Source organism: Trachemys scripta, chromosome 17 (genome assembly GCF_013100865.1).
Source record: "Trachemys scripta elegans isolate TJP31775 chromosome 17, CAS_Tse_1.0, whole genome shotgun sequence".
Classification (NCBI taxonomy): domain Eukaryota; kingdom Metazoa; phylum Chordata; order Testudines; family Emydidae; genus Trachemys; species Trachemys scripta.
This window is the reverse complement of record NC_048314.1, coordinates 18,086,908-18,112,703: the sequence shown is the minus strand read 5'-3', so window position 1 is coordinate 18,112,703 and position 25,796 is coordinate 18,086,908. Positions and strand designations below refer to the sequence as shown.

The following is a 25,796-nucleotide window of genomic DNA, read 5'->3' as shown; positions in this document are numbered from 1 at the left end:
TTAGTTAAAAGTGGTAGGCATGTTTTAAATCCCATTCGCTGGTAGGTATTTTTTTCAATCTTGTTCTAGTTCTGACATTTCAGGATTGCCATTTGCAAATTAGACACCACCAGGAAAGCAGGGTCTTCACTTTATGGGAAAGGTGCCTCCTGTCTGATGTCCCCCATTGGGGAGGGGGAGCTGTTCTCATTGGCGATGTATAGGGCTTATTGCGTCCTGACCTAACAAGCTATCTTTACTGTTTCTTGAACAGGATTATCACAAAATAATCAAAAACCCGATGGACATGGGGACAATTAAGAAGCGACTGGAACATAACTATTACTGGAGTGCCAGTGAATGCATGCAGGATTTCAACACAATGTTTACAAATTGTTACATTTACAACAAGGTAAAGAATGCAGACCAACTCCTAGCTGTGGCTCTGAATAGGGAAGCCTGCGGGTGGTTAGTCCACTGCAGCTTTTGGCGAGGGATAACTTGTGCACAAAACCCTCCTGGCAATGCCATTAATGGTAATCATATTACTTTTAAATGTACAAAGCTGTCTTTGCCCGCACTGGTTAAAATGGCAAACGTGTTCTTAACTATATAGGTAGAATTAATATCTTGGGGTTACACAGCGAGTCAGCCGAGACTTCAGCCCTTTAATTTCACGGAGGAATTCTTTCAGATTAGCTAATGTTTGCACAACACTTTGTAGATGTTAAGTGGAATATAAGTGCTAAGTGTTATTCTCTTTGTCCAGTAGTAACTAATATCAGATACTCCTCTCAGCAGCAGAGGGCAGGTAAATAACTCCTATCATTATATCCGCTGTCCATGCCTCATGCGTTCTTCCATAAATCTCTCGTGCACTTTGTTGGTTGCTTATATATGCTTTTTTTTTTTTTTGGCTTTAAAGTGCTTTTTATTCCTTGTATTCTTTTTCCTAAGATAGTTCATCATTGACCCATGCTGGGGAGCGAGCTGAAATAAATAAATTAATTAGCTGGTGTTGCAGTGAGGAAGGTGTTTATTCTCTTCTCCTGAATATTTTGCCAGACAGGGATTGACAGCTCGTCGGTTGCAGCTCTCTGCTTCCAAACCAATATGTGGGGCAGCAATGGTGTGGGCTTCTAAAGGAAGCCGTGTTCTGGCTCTTCATTGTATTTAGAGGCTGTAATTTGCCAGCTGGTCAGGGTACGTGCACACTGCAATAAAAGACCCACAGCACGGCTGCGGCTGGCCTGGGGCAACTGACTCAGGCTCACGGGGCTTGGGCTGTAGGGCTATACAACTGCAGTGTAGACATTCAGGCTTGGGCTGGAGCCGGAGCTCTGGGACCTTCCCCTCTTGCAGGGTCCTAGAGCCTGGGCTCCAGCCCAAGACCGAACGTCTACACAGCAGTTTTTTAGGCCTGGAGCCCGAGCCCTGTGAATCCAAGTCAGCTGACCTGGACCAACCAGGTTTTTTTCATCCCCATGTAGACATACTCTTAGAGCCCAGGCTCCAGCCCAAGTCCGAACCTCTACCCTGCTATTTTAACCCCGCACCCTGAGCCTGAGTCAGTTGATCCGGGCTCTGATACTTGGTACTGCGGGTTTTTTGTCGCCGTGTAGACATACCAATTGAGGCTGGCGTGAATACCAGAGAAGGGCTAAAGCGTTATTTAATTCTCAGAGCTGTGGCGCATTCATTCATTGGAAGACAGTGTACATTTCCGGCTAGGGGATAAATCAAACAACGCGATTGTAAAGGCTTTCAGTCCCTCTTTGCTTCTCACGGGTGCATTATGCTAGTGCTGCCTTGTTCTGTCCACCCAGCCCACGGATGACATCGTCCTCATGGCGCAAGCCCTGGAGAAGATTTTTCTGCAGAAAGTAGCCCAGATGCCCCAGGAGGAAGTTGAGTTATTACCACCGGTCCCTAAAGGCAAAGGTCGCAAGCCAGCAGCGAGCGCACAGAGTGCAGGTACTGACCTGACCAGATGGTAATCAATGTTGCGAGCCCGTTGCTGATTCCTGACCCACTTCCACCCTGCCTGACTAGACACACAATTAGGAGGGTAGAAAAGGAGTGTAGTCTAATGGTCAGAGCATTGAATGAGATTCAGGACGTGTGGATCCTGCTTGTCTGTCTATCCAAGATACTGCCCATCATAGTAGTATCTGACTGCCTGCCAGTCTTTTAATGTATTTATCCTCATAGCAGGCCTGTGAGGGAGGACACTGCTACTATCTCCAGAGCACAGAGAGGCTAAGGGCCAGATATCTAAAGGCATTTAAGCTCCTAACTCCCATGGAAATCACAGGGGTGAAAACATGTGTTTGCATTGATTTAACGAAACAGGAGCAAGTTGCTGTGTAGATGAAATCTGATTGTGGCTTTGGGAAAGTCAGTTTGCCTTTTGTGCCTCAAGTTCCACATATGTCAACTAAGGCACCAAGTCTGTACAGCGTCCTTTGAAGGTGCTGTAGAAGTGCAAAGAATTATTTCATTAATCAATAATAGAACAGTGCTGGGACTTTAAAAACAAACAAACAAAAAAACCTTTTGCACCTTGTATTAAAATGCAGCTGCCTCTGTGGGACAGATTACCGCTGCCCTATAACAGGAATGGCAGCATGGTGTAGCAGATAATGCACTAGTCTGGGAATCCAGAGACCTGGGTTCTGTTCCCAGTTCCGCTTTTCACTTGCGGCATAACCATGGGCAAGTCACCTGAACTTTCTCTGTGAAGAGCTTTGAGGTCTATGGATTTAAAGTGCCGTATAAGTAGGCCTGGGTGAGACTTTTTTGGTGAAACATGCAGATTTGGCAACATGGAAACGTTTTGTGAATTCCTGTTAGCTTTGCCGAGTTGTTTTGGTTGGAAAAAAACAAAACAAACAAATTCTGAAAAATGTAAACATTTCATTTTGACATGAACTGTTTTGATGTTCCGGTTTGGGGTGATGCTTTTTGTTCAAAACTTTCTTTTATTAAATAAATAAATAAATAAATATTTAAAAATGGTTGAAACGGAAACAAACCGTTTCATTCGACCTGACGTGAATTTTTTGTTGACTTTTCAATTCACCCATAAATTTGAAAATTTTTCTTTTCCGTTTGACCCAAAATGGACATTTAAAAAAAAATGTCAGGCTTACCAGTGACTGAACAATCAGTTTTTTGCCCAGCCCCATAGACTAGTGGTATTTATTATTAACTCTGCAGAGCAGGAGCAAAGGCAGCTTGAACCCAGTGGAGGTTTTCCCGCTGTGAATAGTTCAGCATCCTTTCTAGAGAATCCACGTCCTTCCCTACCCTCCCATCGGTCTCCTCTTTGGCTGAGCACAGGCTAGTTCTGAGAGAGGCTGGAAGGGAAAACAGAAACTGTCCCATAACAGCCGACCTGACAGTCAGGACTTGGAGCAGTTTGCTCACATATGGTCATCCAGGCACTGCAGAGAGAGCAGAAAGGCCCAGACGTTCATTGCTGTAGAGTCCAGAGGCAACAGCTTCTCTTGGTCAAGCTAGCTGAGTGCCTATTGAATGTGCTGTCTCACATGTGTTTAATTGTATCGTTTTAAAGGAGCGCAGCAAGCAGCAGCCGTGTCATCGGTCTCCCCGCCAGCCCCTTTCCAGAACGTCCCTCCAGCTGTCTCTCAGACGCCCGTTATCGCCGCCACGCCCGTGCCAACCATCACCGCAAACGTCCCGCCTGTAACTGCTCCTCCGGCTGCCGCTGCCCCTCCTCCTGCTGCTCCGATTATGACAGTGGTTCCTCCCACGCCACCTGTAGTCAAGGTAAACAAAGCAACCAACCGTCTTTCTCTTTGCAGGACCGCATTTTTAGATGGGCAACCGCTGGTCAGAAACATGAGTTACTTCCCTTTGCATTTGACTTTCCAACTCCACAGATATCACCACCGGTTAGCCAGCTACGAGGCTGCATGAACGTAAAGGCCTCTGAGGGCCCAGTGCCCCTACCCCACCTAAGAACTCCCTGCTCTCACCAGTTCTCCCATAGATTTTCAGGTTTGCAAGAGCAGGCCCAACGAACATACAGCTCCATTTTAGTTTCAAATGGGCATAGAGAAGGGCCTGATCCTGCATTCCTGACTCCAGAGCAGTCAGTGGGAGTTTTGTCACAGTAAAGACTGCAGGAGGGCACTCCAGCTGGAAGGTATTGAAAGCACCTTTGTGCTTTGAGAACCCGAGAAATATCAGTAGGATCAGCAAGTTCTGTCTTTCTTACTGATTGTATTCTGCTACCAATTGTATGCCTGTATTTACTATTTAATTTGCTAATTTAATTTCCCAGTAAATTAAATTACTGCTCCAAACAGCTGCTGGCTGAATACCATTTTTTTTTTTAAAGAAAAAAATTGGATGAAAGCGTTAATCTAGTGACACAATTTTCTGCTTGAAATTTAACATTAAAACAGGGGTGTTAACAGTGTTCTGTAGAGGATAGCAAACCCTGGACTGGAACACAGGGGATGTGGGTTCTAGTCCCAGTTTTGCCACTGGCTTGCTGTGGGGGACCTTGGCCAAATCATATCCCCTTTCTGTGCCTCAGTTTCCCCATCTATAGACTGGGGAGAATGATATTGATCTCCTTCGTGTAAAAGCACTTTGAGATCTACAGATAAAAAGTGCTATATAAGAGCTAGATACTGCTGTTGATGTCATGGTAGCACCCAGAGGTCATAATCGAGATCCGGATCCTATTGTGCTAGACTTCGTACAATCATAAATAAGTCCTAATACCGTAAATGGCATGACCGTAATTGAAATCCTCTTCTCATGTCCTGCCAAAGGGGGCATTAGCCCTTCAGAACTACCTGTAGCATAAATGTACAGATTCATGCACGAGGTGAGATGAGGTTGCGTCTGTTAATAATCATGGAGCTTATTGTTTGGGATTTTCTTTATTTCCCACAGAATGAACCCTTGAATTTGCAAGTTTATAACCCAAATCTCCTGCCAGCTAAATCCACACTGCACAGAAGTGTCTTTCGTTCCGGATGCACTCTGTGCACAAATAACTCATTTCCTAGTCACCCATATATTGTAGGTACATTTCACCTGCATATTAAAGAGGCTACTAAAAACTAAGTTTTGCAAGTAAACATTGCAAAATTCTCTCTGTTTGAAATCACAATTTCCCCCCAGCTTTCTATGGAAAGCAAGTTTTTCAGAGGCAAAAGACCTTCCCTGGAGAAGTTGGAAGGGGTTTGGTAGGGAGAATCACAATGCCGGGATTTATATGCACTGGATATATTTTATTTCCTTGGGGCCAAACTGTGAAGCTCTTAATCCCATTTCTAAGCAGTTACCTGCCTGAGTTGTTCCATTGACTACAGTGGGACGTCTCAGGTGAGTAATGGCTCAGCGGGCTAAGTAACATTTGTCAGTTCACAATGGAGGGCTCGATCCTGCAGCTCTTTAACTGGGCAGGTTCTCTCCTTGTGACTAGCCCCCTGGACTTGTTGCTCCCCAAGGGCCCGATTCTCTGCTCACATCAGTAATACTCAGGGACAATTCCCGTTGTAGTCAATGGAGCTACAGCCATGTAAACCCGGTGTAAGTAAGAGGAGAATCAGGCTATGTGGCAAGAATCGGTTGTGCTGGCTGAGCAGGATCAGGCCCCGAAGTGGCCCTTGCCAGCCCGGTCTGCAGGCAGGACCTGTGTTCCCGACCACCCGTTCTTTGTTTCAGAAAAAGGGAGTGAAGCGAAAAGCAGACACGACCACGCCCACCACCTCGGCCATCACTGCCAGTCGGAGCGAGTCGCCCACCCCGCTGTCAGACCCCAAGCAGGCGAAAGTCGTCGCTCGCCGAGAGAGTGGCGGCCGGCCAATCAAGCCACCAAAGAAAGACCTCGAAGACGGGGAGGTCCCCCAGCACGCGGGGAAAAAGGGCAAACTCTCTGAGCACCTCAAGTACTGTGACAGCATCCTGAAGGAGATGCTCTCTAAGAAACACGCAGCCTACGCATGGCCCTTTTACAAGCCTGTCGATGCAGAGGCCTTGGAATTACATGACTATCATGATATTATCAAACACCCCATGGATCTCAGTACTGTGAAAGTACGTCCACGTTTACCACCTCTTTTGCAGGGTGTTTTAGCTCTCTGGTTGCGAATAGAAGAGGGGCTACCGCTCTTGCAGTGGGTCGGTTCTTGGTGGGTGGGGTGGAAAATTGACCAGATTTGTGGACCATTCAGATCTTTTTTTTTTTTTTTTCTATTTTGTTTCCCTTTTTCCATGTCCTGGAATGTTTCCCTGTACCCTGTATTCCACACTATGCAGTGCCAACAGCTCCCTGAGCAGATAGTCCGGCTATCTAAACACACGCCCCCTTGACAGCGTTGTGCTCTGAACACAGGATGTGCGGTATTTCGTAGGGTTCGATCCATAGAACCCCGTGTACAGCAGTCACTGCCTTCCCATCAGTTGTTTGTGTGGCGTGGGCTCTGGATGGTGTTTGTGTGACGCCAGGTGGGACCTGATTATCACCTGTTCACTCCGCGGTGGTAGATGTTACAAATATAGCAGCGTTGCTAGCTAGCAGTGGTTCACGGCTGCCTCGTAGAGAAGCAGGTATTTCAACTTAGCTTACCTTGGTTTGAACTTCAGGGTGCTTTTCTTTTGGGGCGGGGAGGTTTCCCTCCATCCGCAGGGCTCCATGTTGCCCCCCACCCGCCTGCGTTCTGCTGGTCAATCGGCCATAGGAATCTCTGTTGGTTGAAATGAGACTTTTCTGCCCACAGGCAAGAGATGAAGATGCTCCTGCTAGCTTTTACTTTTTATGTTAAAGGCTTAAACCTACTCCCCTTAAAGCCAATGAGTGGGATTTCCAAAGATGCCTAAGTGACTTAAGAGGCCCAGTGTTCCTCAGTCACCATCCTTTTTCTGAGTTCTCCTAAGACACTTAGGTTGCTTTGGAAAATCCCATTCACTACTTATATGCACTATAATAATGGTCCAAAAGATCTTCCAAGTGATACTTGGAACTGCGGAGTTTGGGACAACTACTGCAGTATATTTTTTTAAGGGAGGGGATTTTGTCAGCATGAGCTACTGCATGAAGCCTGAGGCGAGGAGCCAATAATTCATGAGTTCTAAGCCTTGGGCAAGTCATTTCACCTATCTGTGCCTCATTTTCTCCATCTGTAAAATGGGGATAAGAATATTTCCCTACCTCACGGGGCTGTTGCGAGGACTGATGTTTGTAAGGCCCTACGTATGTGCTAAGTATCGTTATCGGGAATGTTTACCCCACCCAGGGCCGGCTCTCTGCTGGCTGAGATGCTGCAAGCAGCCACTTGTGGAGTGATGACTCAAAGACCATCCTTATTCTTGCATTTGCCCTCACTCTGTAAACCCGAGCCATCCCAGCGCTCAGGATTTCGTTTTAGATTTGCCACTGAGCCAAGCCGAGCTAAAGGCCTCCAGCGACTTCCTGGGAGGAGAAAAGGAAAGACGCCTGGGTGAGTTGAGTTTGCGCGAGCGCTGGTCGTACTGCAGAGAAGGGATTCTGGTGTAGGCGAGAGATGGGGGAACTGGTGGCAGAGCCCTGGTGCGCTGGCTGGGTCCAGGTTGAGAGCGTGGGAGAATGGCTCCAATGGCTCTTGGTGCACGTGTCGTTTCTTGGGAGGCAGACCAGCGTGGAGTAGGCAGGCAGCAGGAAGGGCCGCATGGAATACGGTTTGTAGGAGGAGGAGACCAGAGCGGATCAATTCCAGGGCTCTGGGAGACTGAAAGACTTTTCTGCCTGTATCTTCTGCAGTGCTGATCGAGGGGAGGGCGCGAGTGTTTTCTTGACTCGTTTTCCTTTTCTCTCGGGGGCAGGAGGTGGCGGAGAGAGAAAAGTGTCCTCCATGTCCCCACTGGAGGGCTGAGGTCCCCCTGGCATTTCGGCCGTAGGATGCAGCTGCCACCTTTGCTATCTTTGGGTGACCAGCCGTGGAGGCTCCTCTGGGATGCATGGGGTGGGCAGTGTCCTGTTTGGGTTGCCGTGCTCTATCTCCTGCCCTTCAGATTTGCTTTGTGGATTCCCATGGAGGTCCATGAGGCTCCATCCGCATGGATGAGATCACAGAACCGTACCCACTGCCAGAAAATCTATGCTCAGCTTCACGTGTCCATTTTCCCCACTCACTGCCAGATGTCAGCAGCTGCAGTGCTGACCAGGAGCCCAATCCTGCTGCCATCAAAGCCAGCAGCAGAACTCTCATTGATTTCAGAGGGAGCAGGATCAGACAGTGGATGGGACTTTCTCTTTCAAGCTTACTAGTGTTTCCCCTTAGATCATTTTGGAGCAGCGCCTTCCTCTTGCCTCGAGCAGCTTGGCTGTCTGCCTTAGTAGCACTCTCAGCCACGGAAGTTTTAATCTAGCATAGATTGACTTTAATTCTTATTGTTTACACAATAAGGACGGCGATCAATTGCTCTCCATGTCCACTGAAGGTCGGACAAGAACTAATTGGCTTAGTTTGCAGCAAGGGAGATTTAGGTTCGATATTAGGAAAAGCTTTCTAACAATAAGGATAGTTAAGTGGAGGTTGTGGAATCCCCGTCATTGGAGGTTTTTAAGGACAGGTTAGACCAACATCTGTCAGGGATGGTCTAGTTTACTTGGGCCTGCCTTAGTGCCAGGGGCTGGACTAGATGACCTCTTCAGGCCAGCTCTACATCTATGTGATTCTGTTAGATTGACATTCCTGCCTCTATCCTTGCTCTGCAATGGAACTGGAATACATATAGGAAGAAGAGACACCTGAAATGTTTATAAACCAAACAATCTGTTTGTCTTGGCTGTGGAGAATTTACATTCTAAGGCCCCAATCCTGCAAGCTCTTATGCAGATGAGCAATCCCATCAACTTCATTGGAGCTAATCATGGGTAAAGTTACATGCTTAAGTGTTTGCAGGATGTGGGCTGTAAAACGGACAGACAGGATACCCTGGAGGTCCTAAGGGACATACCTGGCTTAAAACACGATCCTGTTCATTCTTTTGCACGAGTAATTTTATTGACAAGCGGCATCCCATTAAGGCCACTGGGACTGCGGGAACTAGAGGTGCTGCCCTCCCTGGCTTGAAGCGGTGTCCATTATATACAGGGTTTACAGTTTGGTTCGATGGTTCTCAGGACCCCCACTGTACAAATTGTTCCAGCCCCCCTGCTGCTCATGTGAGTAAATTTGCTGCGGCGTCTAAGTGTTTGCAGGATATGGCTATTAGATTGTAGGGTTTTATTATTATTACTTTCACATGGCTCCCTTTTCCCTTCATATGCCATTTTGCTGACGGTGTTGAGGTGTTTGAGTTAATCATCTGGAATTAAGAAATCTAGACCGAGGCCCTAATTTTTAAGAGGACCCCTAACAAAGTCTGTAATTCTCCAATGAGATACCTGTGGATGCAATTGGGTGGGTTCATGCCCTTGCAGTTATTTACGCCCAGTTACTGCAGGCACACGATTCCAAATCCAGCCCTGAATCTCTGTAAAGATCTCTGGTTTCTTTAATGGGGTTTGGAAGGATATTTGTTCCAAAGCTGACTGTCCCTGGCCCAGTCCCTACCTTACTCCAGTACAGACTCCCATTTTGGTAATATGATTTTTTGGAGCTATGAATAAAATCTTCTCTAGCTGTCTTGGATAGGTGCTGGACCTACGGGTGCTGCCGCACCCCCTGGCTTGAAGTGGTTTCCATCATAGACAGGTTTTACAGTTTGATTCAGTGGCTCTCAGCCCCCCCACTATACAAATTGTTCCAGCACCTCTGCTGTCTTGTGCTAAGAACAGTCAGTAAATTACCAATGGCCGGATCCTTCTTGGCTATCTCACTCGAGTAATGCATTGACTTCAGTGGAGTATTTATGGGCCCAGTCCTTGAAGGTGCCAAGTGCATTCAACTTTCTTGATGTCATTGGAAGCCAAAGGTGCAGAGGGCCTTTCCAGAGAGGCGTTGCACCTTGCAAGATCACGTCCCAAGTGAGTAAGGCAAGTGGGATTTCCCCCCCTAAAATATAGATCTAAGGACTGAAATCCTGATCCTAATGAAGTCAGCGGCATGCCCCATTGACTTCAGTGGGGCCAGGGTTTTGCCCAACAATCCATGGAAGCAAGATGCTTTAGATGAGTTCTGTGTATTATCCATGTTTTAAAGAAAAACAGACCTATTTGAGAACACTGGGGTTTCTTTGGCTGGCACTAAATCCACACTCAGGGTCCTCTCCGTTGGCTTTCGGTGCATGCTTTTATGGATCTCAAATTCTTGATTGCAAGGTATAAAACATGTGGACCTCTGACTGCACTGTCTATGCAACCGAGTGACGTTCTCCTCTACTTTATTAGTACCGTCGGGAAGGTTGGAGACAAATTAACGGTGAACCCTGTAGAGTCTTTTATAGATAAAGACTCTGGAACTGCCCTTCACGGGGTAGAATTTTTCTTAATAAATTCTCTTTGAAGTGCTGTCTGGGATTATTTTCTTCTGAACTGTTTTACTGTTTTGCTGTCACCCTTGGCTTGTTGGTACTTTTTCATAAATGACATAGTGTGCTTTAATTGAGACAGGCCCTGTACATGGTAAAATGAACAAAACGTTAGATCTCCTCTAGCGCAAGTGCCAGTGGGCTTTGTTTATGGGTCTGAAGGTCCCGGGTTCAGTTCTGTAGTGATGATTAGTGTGCTGGTATGTGGAGTGCAGCCTTGAGCTGATGCTGAATGCATTATGCAGAAATTAACCTCTTTAGCAATGAGAATACATGGGCTTGTGCGTGCCTGTCCCTCCTGCTCCTGGATGTGTGAGGGTTGATTTTGCAGAGTTAATATTTCATGTCTCGGTAGGTATTTGTCTAAGGCCCTGCAGTGAATTGTGAAGCAGTAGGTATATCTCAGATGGTTTGGAGGGTACTTTCTGACTGTGCTTGTACCAGTAAAGTGGGCTGGGTTGGTTGCCAGGACTGCCTCCAGGAAAGGAGAGATGATGAGGGAATACAACTGAGCTGATTCTGACAGGCCGGCGGACTGAGACAGGATCTTTAGTGCAGAGTGGGAATGTGTCTGAAGGGGGCGCTGCAGGGTAGAGTGGATCAAGACAGAATGGGAAGAGCTGTGGAAACTGTAGGGCTCTCCTGTCTGATTCCTGGCATAAGGGATTTGCAGAAGTTTCTGCTGTTAATGAGCATGTACCCATGTAAATTCCAAGAGCATCACAGAGCAAAACTGGTGCTGTAGAGCGTGTAATTCCTCCATGGTTATCAGAGAGTGGCGAGCAGGAATGATACCCGTTGAGGGGGTTCTGGAGTACACTAGATCAGCGAAAGAGGATGGATTCAATTGTAACAACTCTGTGGCTGCTTCAGGTTATTTGGTCATTAACACTCAAATAGGTTAAAAATATTTGCCATGGAGCCTGGACTCAGGACTAATCCTTTGCACTTCCCATAGCTGTATCCAAGGACAAACATTAGTCCACCCTCTTCCCAGCGCCAAGGCATCTTCCCTGTTTTCCAGATGGGGAGACTGAGGCACAGGCAGCTGAAACGTTATGCCCAAGATCACCCAGTGCGAGACCTGGGAACGGAACCCAGAGCGCCTGACTCCCAGCCCTGTGCCCTGGCCATTAGGTCTCTCTTTGTCACTGCGGAGACAGAAATATGGTTGTGTTGGCCCTTTATTTACTTCGGAGGACACAAGTAACCATACTCAGCAGTTTGCGTGTAAGAGGATTTGTTTAGTGTTGCTTCCAGAATAAACCATTGGCCTCCAGGGAGCTAAAGGTGCAAGTCCGTGAACTTTCTTGTAGCAAACTGCTGTGGTTTTGGAGCAGCCCGGTTCAGGGTTTTAAAGCAGGGGGACTTTTTTTTTCCCAGGGAGTTTTAAAGCTTTCTTTAATTGCAGCTGTTCTGGGTATAATTGTTTAAAAGAACTAATCTACGAGTTCATGTAACTTGCGAGCGGGTTATGAAGAGTCCTGGACTGAATCCCAGCTGATGTAAATCGTCACAGCGCTATGGAAGGCAACGGAGCAACCCTGCTTTACGCCTACCGAGGGTCTGCTCCGTTGTCCCCGAGCCACACAGTTGGGGCACCAGGGTCTCCTGTCAGGAAATGACTAATTTAAAAGCCTCCATAAGCCCTAAGGCTGGGTTTTCTGAGGGGAGTCCGTGAAAGTTGGGTGTCTACACTGCAGTCGGAGGTGCGATAGCAGCATGCATAGCCATGTCCAAGCTAGCGTCAATATACCGATAGCAGGGTAGCTGCAGAAGCAGAGACTTAAACATACCTGGGCAATTACCTGGGCAGCTAACCTGCGCTGAAATCCTGCTGCCATGGCACACAAACTAGGTGAGTTAAAGCTAGCTCAGGTATAGCGACAGGTGCTGCATTCACACCTGATTGCAGCAGAGCCGTACCTAAGTCTTTCCGTCCCCTCTCTCACCAGACTCTCTCATTCTGACTTGCAATGGCAAACTTACCTCGTCTGTTAGCGCCTAAGCAGCTCGGCAAGTCAAGAACCCAAAGGCATTTCATGCAGCCATCTGAAGTCCATATTCTCGGTCTTTCCTGAGTGAATTTTCTTTCAAACAAAAATTAAAAACTAATAATCCAGTGATCAAAAGGCCCTGGAGTTAGAAAACCTCTGTTTTTGGACGAAACCGAAGCCTCACGCACTGATATGTGCAATAATCAGCCAGTGAACATGCCAAACCAACACAAGATCCTCAAAAAGGCCTTTCAAGCAGGAAGGCATATTTTAAAGGAACAGGGCGCTTTAGTTTTAATGTATTGTTTTGCTTTGGAATTGGCCCAGAATGTTTTTCATACAAGGCCAAACTGTTCTTGATCTGTAGGAGCACAAATCTGTCTCTCCCCTCCCCCTGCCCAGTCCTGCGGCTCAAAGGCGTTCTCTGGCTTATTAAATCCCCCCAAATGGGATCTTGTCACACAGCCATGTCTGTCAAGCTTTCTCGTCGCAGTGTGAAATGCTGGTGTAGTAAGGTCGCTGCTCGGAATGCAGATGTCCTACCAAAATTAGTTCGTAAGGATGAAATTCACATCTGTGTAGATTACCAGCACAAGAGCCCGTTTGAGTGAATTACAAGGCTCATTCCATTGCCCTTACACATGTGTATCTCCCAGTGAAGTGAATGGGAATTCTGTATGCATTAGGACCAAATATTGGGGCCTTTATGACTTAAGTGGTACATACGCTTTCCACTGGCCCGCTGCACAAGGGTGAATTTTACCATACCAAGCCTGCAGTCCCTCTGCATGCAAAACCCTCCTCGTTTCAAAGAGAGATACAGGTGCAGAGAGCTGTAGAATGGAGGCTTTTAACCATTCAGCAAATGCAGCATTTCTGTACGGTAGATATAAATCAAGCCTACGCTGTTAGATTTTACACATTCTGTAAAAGAAATTGCTGTGCACCTACAAATCTCGTTGTAAGTCTATCAGAATGAAGTCATGCAGTAAAATATCCCACGGCACTACAATTAAACTGGACTTGAGGCTGAGTACGTCTCGAACTGAAGAGTAAAACATTGCTCCCAAGACTGCTGCAGTTTTTCTCTAAACCAGCATTACAAACCCAGGGAGTTCAGAGTTAAGGTTAAACTGAAAAGGAACAGGTGGAAGTTGAGACTGGAAAAATTCTAACTGGAAATAGAGTGCAATTTTTTTTTACCTTGTAACAATTAGCTAATACAGCTAGGGTAATTAGCGACTGGGACAGCTTCCCAAGGGCTGCGATGATCCTCCATCACTGGGGCTACATCTACACTACAGGGGGGAGTCGATTTAAGATACGCAAATTCAGCTACGTGAATAGCGTAGCTGAATTCGACGTATCGCAGCCGACTTACCCCGCTGTGAGGACGGCGGCAAAATCGACCTCTGCGGCTTCCCGTCGACGGCGCTTACTCCCACCTCCGCTGGTGGAGTAAGAGCGTCGATCCCCGAGAGGTCGATTTCTACCCGCCGATTCAGGCGGGTAGCGTAGACCCAGCCTGGGAGTCATTAAGTCAGGATGGGATGGCCTTCAGTTGGACTCGATTCAGGAATCACTGAGTGGAATTTTCCAGCTTGTGTTATGCAGGATGTCAGGTTAGATGACCCTAATGGTCTCTCCTGGCCTTAAAATCTATGAATCTTCGAGGGGAGGAAAAAAATCCCAACATGTTACGGTATGGAGATGCACATTTAATGCACCCAAACAACTGTAACTTTGTCCTCTGACCCTAGCTTCCAGTGTTCCTGTCTCTGTTCTTTTCTTAGTGTCCCATCCTGCAAACCCTTGCTCATCCCATTAATGTTTTGCAGCATTTACCCTTCCCATTGTGCTACATATTATCTGGAATCAAGGACACTGAGTAGAGTTTTAAGGAGCAGACCTGTGTGCCAGCATCTCAGTTGGTTTACATCACCACCACTCTGTTAGCTGCGACTGCGGGGCAGTGATACGCACCCACTGAGGATCTAGCCCTTTAAAGTTTGAGAACCCGGTGGAATTGGACAGGGACTGTGACTGAAGAGACCCTGAGAAGGGGGACCCCTCAGTGCGCTCCCTCTTTGGCATCACACTGGAATTTTAGTACCTCTTTTGGCAGAGGCAAAGTTACGTCTGTTTTCCGGAACCCTCGTGTCTAGTAGAAAATGAACTCTTGCCATCGTTCATAGACTGTCAGTTTAAACAGAACTTCTTGGAACATTAGAGTTAAAATCACTGGGATACAACAGTCAAAGGATTCGATTTATGTAAAATATTATCCGAAGCCTAGATGTCATTTAGCAGCTTGAATTAAGCAAGCTAGACCGACCTGCTACTATCGTAAGCTAACAGTTTTTTAACTTCTCTGAGCTCTGTGATGCACCTTTCGTCTGTGCAGTCGCTATGAATGCATTTTGCTTATGGCTCTTTTCCCCTCCCTCCCTCTTTGGCTTATTTGTTTGCAGAAAAAAATGGACAGCCGGGAATACCAGGACGCACAAGGTTTTGCAGCGGATATTCGGTTAATGTTCTCTAATTGTTACAAGTACAATCCCCCAGACCACGAAGTTGTAGCCATGGCCAGGAAACTCCAGGTAAAGATGTTGGCAAATGCATCTTCCAGAGAGTACATTTTAGCTCCCTCTTAGGAGGAGCCTTCTAGGTTCTGAGCGTGCTCAGCTCCTCTTGGGGTCAATCCAGGAGGGTCCTTGACTGCCCCGGTATTTGGAAAGGGCCATAGCTGCCCTGTGCGGTAGCCTGTTCTTCACATGGTGTGACTCAAAGCTGAACACTGCTCAAAGTATGGCCTAATCATTGCTTCGCAAGGTGACAGGAGAGTGACCTTGGGTTTACATAATACACCCCTCTGAACACCCCATTGAAGAGGTGGGAGAAATTGTGCAGTCTGAAAACTACGCTAGCAACATACCATCCTAAAGCCAACCTCCAAGGCTGTTTAATTTAATTTAATAATGGAGATATCCTGTCTCCTAGAACTGGAAGGGACCTTGAAAGGTCATCGAGTCCAGCCCCCTGCCTTCACTAGCAGGACCAAGTACTGATTTTGCCCCAGATCCCTAAGTGGCCCCCTCAAGGATTGAACTCACAACCCTGGGTTTAGCAGGCCAATGCTCAAACCCTGAGCTATCCCTCCCCACATTGCAGCAGATGTTCTCTCACTCGCAAACAAGAGGTGCTGTTAGTGTCAATACTGGCAGGGTTTTTTCTGAACTGGATGGAGGAGCTAAATCCTAGAGCGGGAGTCTAACCGAGCAGCAAGTAAGCAGTTACGAAGAAAGCTAATGCACAGGGAATTGCCAGACCCATGGTCCATCTAGCACAGTGTCTGGTCTCTGTCAGTAGTCGGTGCCAGATAGTTCAGAGGAAGGTGTAAGAACCTCGCAGTGGGGATATACCTGATAATCTGCCCCCTAAGCAGGTCTCAGATGATTTTACAAAGAGAGATTAAAGTGTGATCCAACTCCTGTTAAGAGTCTTCCCATTGACTTCCAAGGAGCTTGGATCCACCTCTTATGACTTTAGACCCTAAACTCTCCGGGGTAAGGAATGCTTCCTAGTTACTTGTCTCTACCGCACAATTGATCAGGGTTCCTAGCATGGCCTTAATAATGATCTTAAAAGATGCAGAATGAGGTCGTTGTGGCTGAGGCATCTTTGTCGCCCTGAACCCAACAACCTCTGCAGGACGTCTTCGAGATGAGATTTGCAAAGATGCCGGACGAGCCCGTGGAGCCCCCGCCCCCACCTCCTCCGACGGCGCCGGTCGTCAGTAAAAGCACGGAAAGCAGCCACAGCAGCGAGGAGAGCTCGTCTGACTCCGACAGCTCCGACTCTGAAGAAGAGCGAGCGACCAGGCTGGCCGAGCTCCAGGAGCAGGTGAGTGGCCGGCCAGCTCCGAGCAGCCTCTCCATAGTGAGCGGTGTGTATGTGAATGTCTACAAAATTTATAGTAGAGCGGGACTTACGGGTATTGATTTGTTGTAAAAATCCCCTCTGGGCTGAGACTTGGCAATTAAGACCTGCCCCTTCTCCCCACAACACCCCTGGGATAATCTAGGAAAAGATTAGCACACCCATTTTATAGGCAGGGAAACTCAGGCATACTCAAATGTACCACCTGCTCCCTTTGTGATCTTGGGCAAGTTTCGCTGGGTCTCAGTTCCCTTTGTGTAAAATGGGGTTAAAGATACTTCTTTTCTCTCTCCTATTGGCTGTTTAGACTGTAAACTCTACAGGGCAGGGACTGTCTCTTATGTGTACGTGCAGCGCCAAATACAAGGGGGCTTGGTTGGGGTTGCCAGGTGCCACCAGAACATACCTAAATAATCAAGTGACTTACCCAGCACGTCATTGGCAGAGCCAAGAATAGAACCCAACTGCCCTGATGCCCCAGTCCTAACCACTAAATTCCCTACTTTTCCATGAGTTTCTCCACCAAGAGGTGGCTACTTTTCATTTGCCTAAAGAATGGGAACTAAGTTTTCTCCCGAGGGTCCACTTCTGTGGACCCGTATTTAACTCTTTAAAGAAAGGTTACTAAAAATCAAACAAAGTCTCCGGGCTGCAATCGATAGACTCAGCCCAATGATTAACTTCAAACGCTGCTGGTGTGAATGGGAGAGGCGTGAGCACATCTGGGTGGATGCTGTCTGTGCCTGGAAGAGTTGAGTGTGTTGATAATGGGGCTCGACTCCTCTGTTCTCCCCGCAGCTGAAGGCCGTCCATGAGCAGCTAGCTGCTTTGTCGCAAGCACCCGTGAACAAACCAAAGAAAAAAAAAGAGAAGAAGGAAAAAGAGAAGAAAAAGAAAGACAAGGAGAAAGAGAAAGAAAAAGAGAAGCACAAAGTGAAAGCCGAGGAGGAGAAGAAACCCAAGGTGGCCCAACCAGCGAAACAGACCCAGCAGAAGAAAGCACCAGCAAAAAAAGCAAACAGCACGACCACAGCTAACAGGTGGGTGTTTGGCCTCTTGTCCGGAGTCTTCCTATACATTAGTCTTTCCCTTCCCTTGCCAGTTTTGTAGCTTTCTGTTATCCATACTAGCCTATGGGGAACCACACAAGGTTCGGAGGGTCACATCGAATAAACATCTTGGGTGAGAGTTTCAAAAGCACTCGGCTTTGGCCTACCTCTGCATCTCTTGAAGTCAGTGGTGAAGCTCCCACTGACTTCAAGGAGAGCGGAGTTAGGCCAGCACTGAGGATTAATGAAGATCCCCCCCCCCCCCCCCCAAACTCCAGACACTGATTAGAATCTCTTGAGTCTTGGTCTGGAAATTGATCCATCCTATTTCTAATGCCCCGGTCATCGGAGTTAGCTAGGAAGGCATCTCCAGATCAGGCTTTTTCTCGTGCTTTCTGCCTCTGGCTCAGCCAATGAGAACTTCCACTCCAGTGCCAGCTGGGGCCGGGACTAGCAGAAGTGCCTGCAAATGCTGAAAAGGAGAGATGGAGTTAAAAAGTTAACCCCGTACTGCAATGTACCCCAACCTTTTTCGTCTGGCGGGCGCCAGACGATGAGCCACAGAGGACCGTGGCGGCAGACGAGCCTCCGCCGAAATGCTGCCGACAAGCGGCAACGTCAATAGGCGTCGCCGTCGAAATGCCACCGACAAGCAGCATCATCCAGAGGCGTCGCCGCCGAAATGCTGCCGATTTTTGGCAGCGACGCCTCTGGATGACACTGCCTGTCGGCGGCATTTCGGCAGATGCTCGTCCGCCGTCCACGGGCACCGCATTGGGGACCCCTGCCGTACTGTATTTCAGAACTTTGAAAAAGCTCCAGTTCTGTTCCAGATGGGCAGAGGGTCTGGGTTGGGGTTGGTTACTTTGGGCCAGGTCCCTGTTCCTGTTGAAGTCAGTGGGAGTTCTGTCATGGGTTCAGGATCTGGCCCCTTCTTTCTGAAATGGCTTCTCTCTCCCTAGTGCAGACACACTGTAAAACACAAAAAGGGCCCCAACCTGATCCCAGTGAAGTCCAAGCGAAAAACGAGTGTTGAGTTTCTTCCAGTCCTCACCTAACGAAGCCCACTCCAAAGAGTTACATCCATCATCTAGTTCTGTGGTGCTGTGATGGGTTGTATCTCTCTGGCGCCCTCTTGGAGTGAAGTGCTTCTCTTGTCTTGGATGTCCTTCTCGGGACGGCGGCGTGACTGTAGTCTGGGTTCCAGACTTGGGGTACAACTTTCTGGCTGTGCCCGAGGGAGTCTGTCCTCTTCTGGGGCGGGAAGAAGGGAGGTGTTAAAGAAGTCCAAAAGAAAAAAGCCAGAATACCTCCACGGCCTACAAAAAGGCTTGCGTCCCTGCAGTCTCATGTAGGGTAAAGGCCAGTAGTCCTGAGGGGAAGATCTGGGCTTCTTACCCCTTTTGTCCAAACAACCTGGGCTAAGTCCTGGGTCTCTGAGAAGGAAAGTAAGGAAAAAGCTGGTCCCTCTGTTTCCTCAGGGAGCTCAGTCAGTTGTTGCTCTTGACAAGTTCCCCGGCAGACGGCCCCTGAGGACAGCTGGCTCTGCGCACTAGCTCTGTTTGTTCTTGAATGCCGCCCAGCCTGAACCTTTTTAAGGACCTGCCCTTCTCCAGGATTGATAAGCCTTGGGGTGCGGCAGATTGGGGCCTACTGAGCCCAGAGGAGCTCTTTAACCCCTTATTGCCTGGGGTGGTGCTCTCACAGTCAGTAACAACTGCCGACATGCCAGACCGAATTGTGTCCTAAATTGTCTCAGTGCTAGACGTGGGCTGCTAAGCCCCTATTCAGGACTAGCATTCCTGTTCGAGACAGCACGGAAGTACATACTTCAGTCCCACTGACATCGCTGGGTCTTGAACACAGGTTTAAGTGCTCTCCTGAATTGAGACCGCATCCCTCAACATTAGGGATCGGTGGTCATGCCAGTTTACAATTTGTAACAGTCAGCATTCGTGATAAAACATTTGGTACAAGGGGAGGAGAAATGAACGCGATACACCAGTGAGCATGTTTGTGCTTTCAAACCCTCCAGGCAGCCTAAAAAAGGAGGCAAGCAAGCGTCTGCACCCTACGATTCTGAGGAGGAGGAGGAGGGCTTGCCCATGACCTATGACGAGAAGCGACAGCTCAGCTTGGACATCAACCGCCTGCCGGGGGAAAAGCTGGGCCGGGTGGTGCACATCATCCAATCCCGGGAACCTTCCCTCAGGGACTCCAACCCCGACGAGATAGAAATAGATTTTGAAACCTTGAAGCCCACCACTTTACGAGAACTGGAGAGATACGTCAAGTCTTGTTTACAGAAAAAACAAAGGAAACCGTTTTGTAAGTTACCTCATGGCTCATGAGTTCCCCATCAGCCCCCCGGCATGGGAGGCAAGGGGTTGCTCATTAGGACCCTCTTCTTATCAAACTCTCTTTCCAAGTATTGATTACTTGTTGGCAATCTGACGGTGATTTTTTTAAAAGGCCTCTTTCCCCCAGTGGAAATGTCCAAGACCCTCCTCTTTAATCTGTTCCTGCCCTCCCCAAAATCCTATACCATGGAAGGCTGAAGGTTCCAAGCTCCCCAAGACGGCGCTCCTTCCCTCCAGAATCTGTGAGGGGCTTATTGTTGTTTGTATTCTGATAGCGTCTAGAAAGCACTACCAAAATCCAGGCCTCTTTGTGCTAGGTAATGTGCATACACCTAGAAGGATATGTTCCCTGATGTGAAGAGCATATAATCTAAATAGACAAGACAAAGGGTGGGGAACCAACACAGAGAGATGAAGTGACTTGCCCAAAGTCTCTCACACAGTCTGTGGCAGAGCCAGGAATTGAGCCCTGATATCCTGAGTTGTGTCTTAACTGTAAGACTGTCCTTCCTTGATGGGTGGTCTCTGCTTTGTCCCCAATCCCTCACTCCGGGAGCAAAGACTCAAATGTAGCAGATAACCATGATCCCTGCAGAGTAGCCCATTTTGCTGCCACATGACTTCCAAAGAGCTCTAAGCAAATTTATTTTTTTCTGACATCTCGATAGTTTTTTTTTCTTGCTTTTTAATGTACAGTAGAACTTCAGAGTTACAAACACCAGAGTTATGAACTGACCAATCAACCACACACCTCGTTTGGAACCGGATGTACATCATCAGGCAGCAGCAGAGACGAAAAGGAAAATGCAAATACCGTACAGTGCTGTGTTAAACGTAAACTACTAAAAAAAAATAAAGGGAAAGCAGCATTTTTCTTCTGCATACTAAGTTTCAAAACTGTATTAAGTCACTGTTCAGTTGTAATATTTTAAAGGAACAACCATAAGGTTTTGTTCAGAGTTACGAAAAACCTCCATTCCCGAGGTGTTCGTAACTCTGAGGTTCTACTGTATCAGCTTGATTTTGACTGAATCCCTTTACTGCTGGAACAATTCAGAGACTCTCCAGAATAATTATGTATGCAGAGCATTTTATTTTTGCAACCAAAGCCTGTGTTAACATGGAAAACCTCAGCGTGTCATTAGTGCAGATGTGTGAAGTTTGCATTCCCTGCACTGATGAACGGGGCTTTGTCTGTGACAATGTCAACACCATGGAATATAACTAAACTTTTCTGCCACATGCTGCTTATTGCAATGTTTTGCTTTCAGAGGGTTCTCCGTGTAAGTTTTTGGTGGGAGGGTTTTGGTTTATCATTACTTTAAAATAATACAGAGGAATTTAGGTATTTGGTCCCAGGATCAAGCCAGTGGGCCATCTGTCCTGTTTCTGATAGTGGCCAACATCTGATGTGCAACAGTCGAAAGTATACAATATTGTAGTGTGGGGGGATATTTCTTCCTCACCTCAGCTAGCATTAATTTATGATCTGAAGCATGAGGATTGTTGATACTTCTTAACATTTTAATCCTAGCTAATGCAAATACATTCTTGCCATCTGCTATTTTTGCCTGTATCAGTTGCAGTTCTCTTTTTTTTTAAGCAACAAAACAGCTGAATTCTTGCATGAAAAATCTAGATCTTGATGGCAAATGCCTGCTTCTGACAACCTTTAATGGGACACTTTGTTTTACAGGGCAGAAAACCCATGTAACAATTCTTTAATTACAATGTAACTATTGACCATATAAGTGGCTGGTAAGTAACCTGTAAATACAAGGTTATTACATGGATATTTCTATCTTCTAAAATAGTTTCCAAGAGATCTTAAAACAAAAAAAAATCATGTCAAGGGTGATTGTTATCTGAGAGTCTAGGCGACTTTGTGTGTTGTCCTCTGTAGGGATGTGTAATTGCTATGTGGTCACATGATCTTCACAGTGTCACTACAGAGCAGTTGCCTAGTTGTGTGTGCCCTGTAAAATAGTGATGTCCACTTTTTTTTCCCCCCAACCATACAGTCTCAGAAATTGTGCGTTCCTCCTCCACAGCTGCAAGTGGGAAAAAGCAAGCAGCAAAATCTAAAGAAGAGTTAGCTCAGGAAAAGAAGAAAGAGTTAGAAAAACGGTTACAGGATGTCAGCGGGCAGCTAAACAACAACAAGAAACCTGCAAAAAAAGGTAACTGGCCCCACTTCATTGGCTACGTGTAGTGAGGTTTCACTGCTGTACTGGCCCTGGGCCAAATCAGTTACTATATAGAGACATATATATGTGTAGAGAGTGAATCAATTAATATGTGGAGCTAAGTTTCAGACTGATGCGTCTACTTAAAAAAAAATATATATGCAGGAGATATCACACAATTCCCATTATCAGCCAGATTATTAGTCTTTATTAACTTGGGCTTGTCCGCATGAGAAAGTTGCATCAGTTTAACTTAGGTTATGAGTTTAAAGTGATTTAGTTAAAGCAGAGCGAAAGGTTGTGTGGACAGTCTTATTTCAGTTTAAACCAAGCTTATTCCGGTTTAACTTACATCAATTAGGAATCAGTTAAGGCTTACAAGTAGCTTCACTCACTGACTGCACTGGGGCAGGACTCCAACGCAAGTTGAAGACAGGGATCATCTCCCTGGTTGATTTGTCCTCAGCATATGACACTGTCTGGAAACAGGGCCTCCTCCTCGATCTCCCGCATCATTCACTGCCGGCGAACGATCCCTCTCTTGGCAGCAATGACTACCTTATTAGCCAGATCAGTAGACCAAGAACTCTTAACTTGGGCATCCCTCAGGGCTCCATCCTGGCCCAGATACTTTTTAATCTATGCACTATGGATATCCCAGCGATGGAAATTCATGTATGTGGATGACTTTGCTCTACCTGTTCAGCACACAAGCCTTCATACCATCAGCTGCACCCTAACCCGAGATCCTACCACGATGGCTGATTAATTCCAACGCTGGAAACTTAGGCCTAGCCCGAAAAAAAAAACAGTGGTGACCGCTTTCCATCTGAACCATCAAATGACTAATACCAAACTCCATGCGCAGTTCTGCGGCGAGAGAGTCAGGCAGGAGGCTAACCCAAAGTATCTTGGTGTTATGTTGGACCGGAGTTCGACCTTTCGACAACACCTGCAATAGGGTCAGGTCTCGTGTCGCGCTTATCAGGAAATCGGCTGGAACATCATGGGGCTCCAGTCCATGGAACTTATGAACAGCAACAATTGCCTTGGTACATTCTGCGGCTGAATGCTCTGCGCCAGTGCGGTCTCACAGCAGCCACACTAAACTCCTTGACGCACAACTCAGTAATGCCACGCGCATAGTGTCAGGGATGCTCAAATCGACTCCAGACAACTGGCTCCCGGCTCGATCGCACATCCAGCCTTCACCCATTAGAAGAGCTGCCCGGACATCTCGCTTTCTCAACTCTGTCAATGCAAACGTGAGGCACATATCTGAGTGTCCCCTTTGTTCTGTCGCACGGGGCCTGAAGGACATTCCCCAGCTCACTGCTGCGGGAATGTACTGACTGTCAAACCTAGATATAAATTTGTAGCCATTGCTACCTATCCAAGCCATATGAAAGAAGTCGTAGTTAAGGCTAAACTGAAAGGAGAGTGTTTACGCAGGGGTTTGCGCTCATGTAACAAAATCGGTTTAAAAACTGATTTAAGGCTACATCTACATTAAGAGCTAGGGCTGTTATCCCCCATACTCGCTCTGTCTCTCATCCAGCTAATGTGGGTATAAACAGGATAGCCATGGTAGCTCAGATAATGGCAGCGGAAGCCTGGTTTAGCAGTGCTGCGTACAAGCCAGTGTTAAACCAGTGGGTACATACTCAGCACCACTAAACTGGGCCTCCGCTGCCGTGACACATGCTACCCCGGCTCCGCTGCTATTTATACCATAGCTCAATGAGAGCTACAGCGAGTGTGTCTACCCGAGGAGAGGAATCATACCCCTCGCTCATAGTGTAGAGGTAGCCTAAGTTAAACTGCTGCAACTTTCTCATGTAGACAAGGCCGTAGATTGAATAACAGGCTTGACAGCCTCCAAGCTTAGATCTTGCCCAGCTGGGGTAGAACCTTTGTATTGATAATCTGATAAACCTGCCTTTTTCCTACAGGGAAAATTTTATCAACAAACATTATTCATCTCCCTGGGTTGGCTCTCCGAGAATGCGCAGAACCCAGAGCTTGGGGGAAATACCCCAGCAAAATCCACGGGCTGAATTCTCCTCTTAGCTATACTGGTGTGAATCTTGTAAAGAGTCCATCTGGTGGAAGTTGCCCCGGTCCTCTCTCTGTCAGCAACTCCCACTCTGGAGGCTGTGCTAGCCAGCCTCAGGCCCCGCACGCTGAGTGTGGAGTATGGGTACTTGTGCCATCCAGTTAAAACCAACCTGAGATTCAAGTTGTATTTATCGTGGGTTGTTTGGTTTGGGTTTTTTTCCATTGAACATTGGTCACTTAAAAAGCTTGCTACCTGGTCAGTTTCACTTAAAGGCCTTCTCCAATTTTCCAGAGGTTTTGGATGTTGCCCCAGCTATCGGATTGTACCATACCAGCACACCAGACTGTTCAACCCAAGGGTGGGGAGAGTGTAGGGAGGGGTTTATATGAATAAATCGTTGAGAGTTCAGATATCTTTCAAATAAATGATGCACAATCTACTTCCCTCTAGAAAAGTCTGGCTCGGCTCCATCCGGAGGCCCTTCCCGTCTCAGCAGCAGCAGCTCCTCAGAATCCGGAAGCAGCAGCTCGAGCGGCTCCAGTTCGGACAGCAGCGATTCGGAATAAACTAGACACTTAACAAAACAAAAAAAAAAATGGACAACATACACACCAATACTCTGCAGTGTTCCCTTCTATGGTTAATCTACTACTCTTGTTCCACGGTGGTCAGGTTTTTTCTCTCTCTCTTATTTTTTTTTTTTTTAAATTCAGTGTTATAAAAGATATCTTCCAGTTTTTTTTCCTCTGCTTTTAATAGGTCAAAGATCTTTTTTTGGGTGTGCGTGTGACTAGACTTTATGATAAGTAGTTCACTTTGCGTAAAGTCTCTAAATTTTTTTAACTGAAGATGGTTGCTTGGATGTGACAAGAACTTTGAACTCTTAACAAGAGATCCATAGAAAAATCTGCAAGGTGTAGTATACAGTTGCTTTTTTTTTTTTTTTCCGAAGTTCCCTTTTAATACACCCAACCTGGCTCACTACGACGCAAGGAAAAAAATTTTTTTAAAAGAAATCTCTGTAAAATGGTACTGTATCTGAAAGATGTTAGCTTTTGAACTAGTTGGTGTATTTGTTATTAGCACTAGTATTCTTAATCTCCAAGTCTACAGTGTGATGAAAATGTCAGATGCTATCATCTTTTTACATAAAACAAACAAAAACTCATGTACTGTGGATTGTTAAAATGTATCCTTTTGGGGGAGGGGGGTAGAGGAGTAGGCTCTTATTCAGGAAGGTACTTAAGCATGTGCTTAACTTTAAGCATGTGAGCAAGAGCTGGTCAGAATCCCCCCACCCCCATCAAAATTTTTGACTTTTTGTTGAAAAAATAAAACATGTTCAGTCTTTCAACAAAAATCAACAATTTTTTGAGGAAAACAGACACTTTGTGTCACTGAAAACCTCCAATTTCCCCTCAAAAAAATTGTCAACCACCCTAATGAGCCAGACCCCCTGACATCAAGGAGACGACCCACATGCTCAAAATCAGATATGTGCTCCAAGTACCTTCCCAAATCAGAGGCTTTAGACAGGTTGGAGATAAAGTGGGTGCTGCAGCCTCAGCCCAGGTCACGTCACCAATGGAATGGGGAAGGGAGGTTGAATGTTTTTTATCCTATCTTTGTATTAGCAAGGAGCTCCTAGGAGGGAACGCTACTTCTGTGTCTCGCAGGGTGCAGGTTTCCAAACACTGAAACTTTTACCTCAAGGGGAAAAAAAAAAAAAA

The 25,796-nt window shown here is 46.7% G+C and overlaps 1 protein-coding gene across 2 annotated transcripts in view; it reads left to right on the top strand.

The window, feature by feature from the left end:
• The window catches only part of BRD3 (bromodomain containing 3), a 51,866-nt gene extending 26,070 nt beyond the window's left edge, over positions 1–25,796 (top strand). Inside the window, exons 3-12 of one of the 2 annotated variants that reach the window (XM_034793605.1) lie at positions 254–391; positions 1,806–1,953; positions 3,557–3,771; positions 5,689–6,060; positions 14,945–15,073; positions 16,185–16,376; positions 17,211–17,452; positions 19,497–19,789; positions 21,873–22,001; positions 24,517–25,796. In XM_034793605.1, coding sequence (XP_034649496.1) covers positions 254–391; positions 1,806–1,953; positions 3,557–3,771; positions 5,689–6,060; positions 14,945–15,073; positions 16,185–16,376; positions 17,211–17,452; positions 19,497–19,789; positions 21,873–22,001; positions 24,517–24,632 — 1,974 coding nt within the window. In that variant the 3' untranslated portion in view covers positions 24,633–25,796. Of the gene's footprint in view, positions 1–253; positions 392–1,805; positions 1,954–3,556; positions 3,772–5,688; positions 6,061–14,944; positions 15,074–16,184; positions 16,377–17,210; positions 17,453–19,496; positions 19,790–21,842; positions 22,002–24,516 lie in introns of both variants that reach the window. The other variant, XM_034793604.1, reaches the window with a different exon arrangement.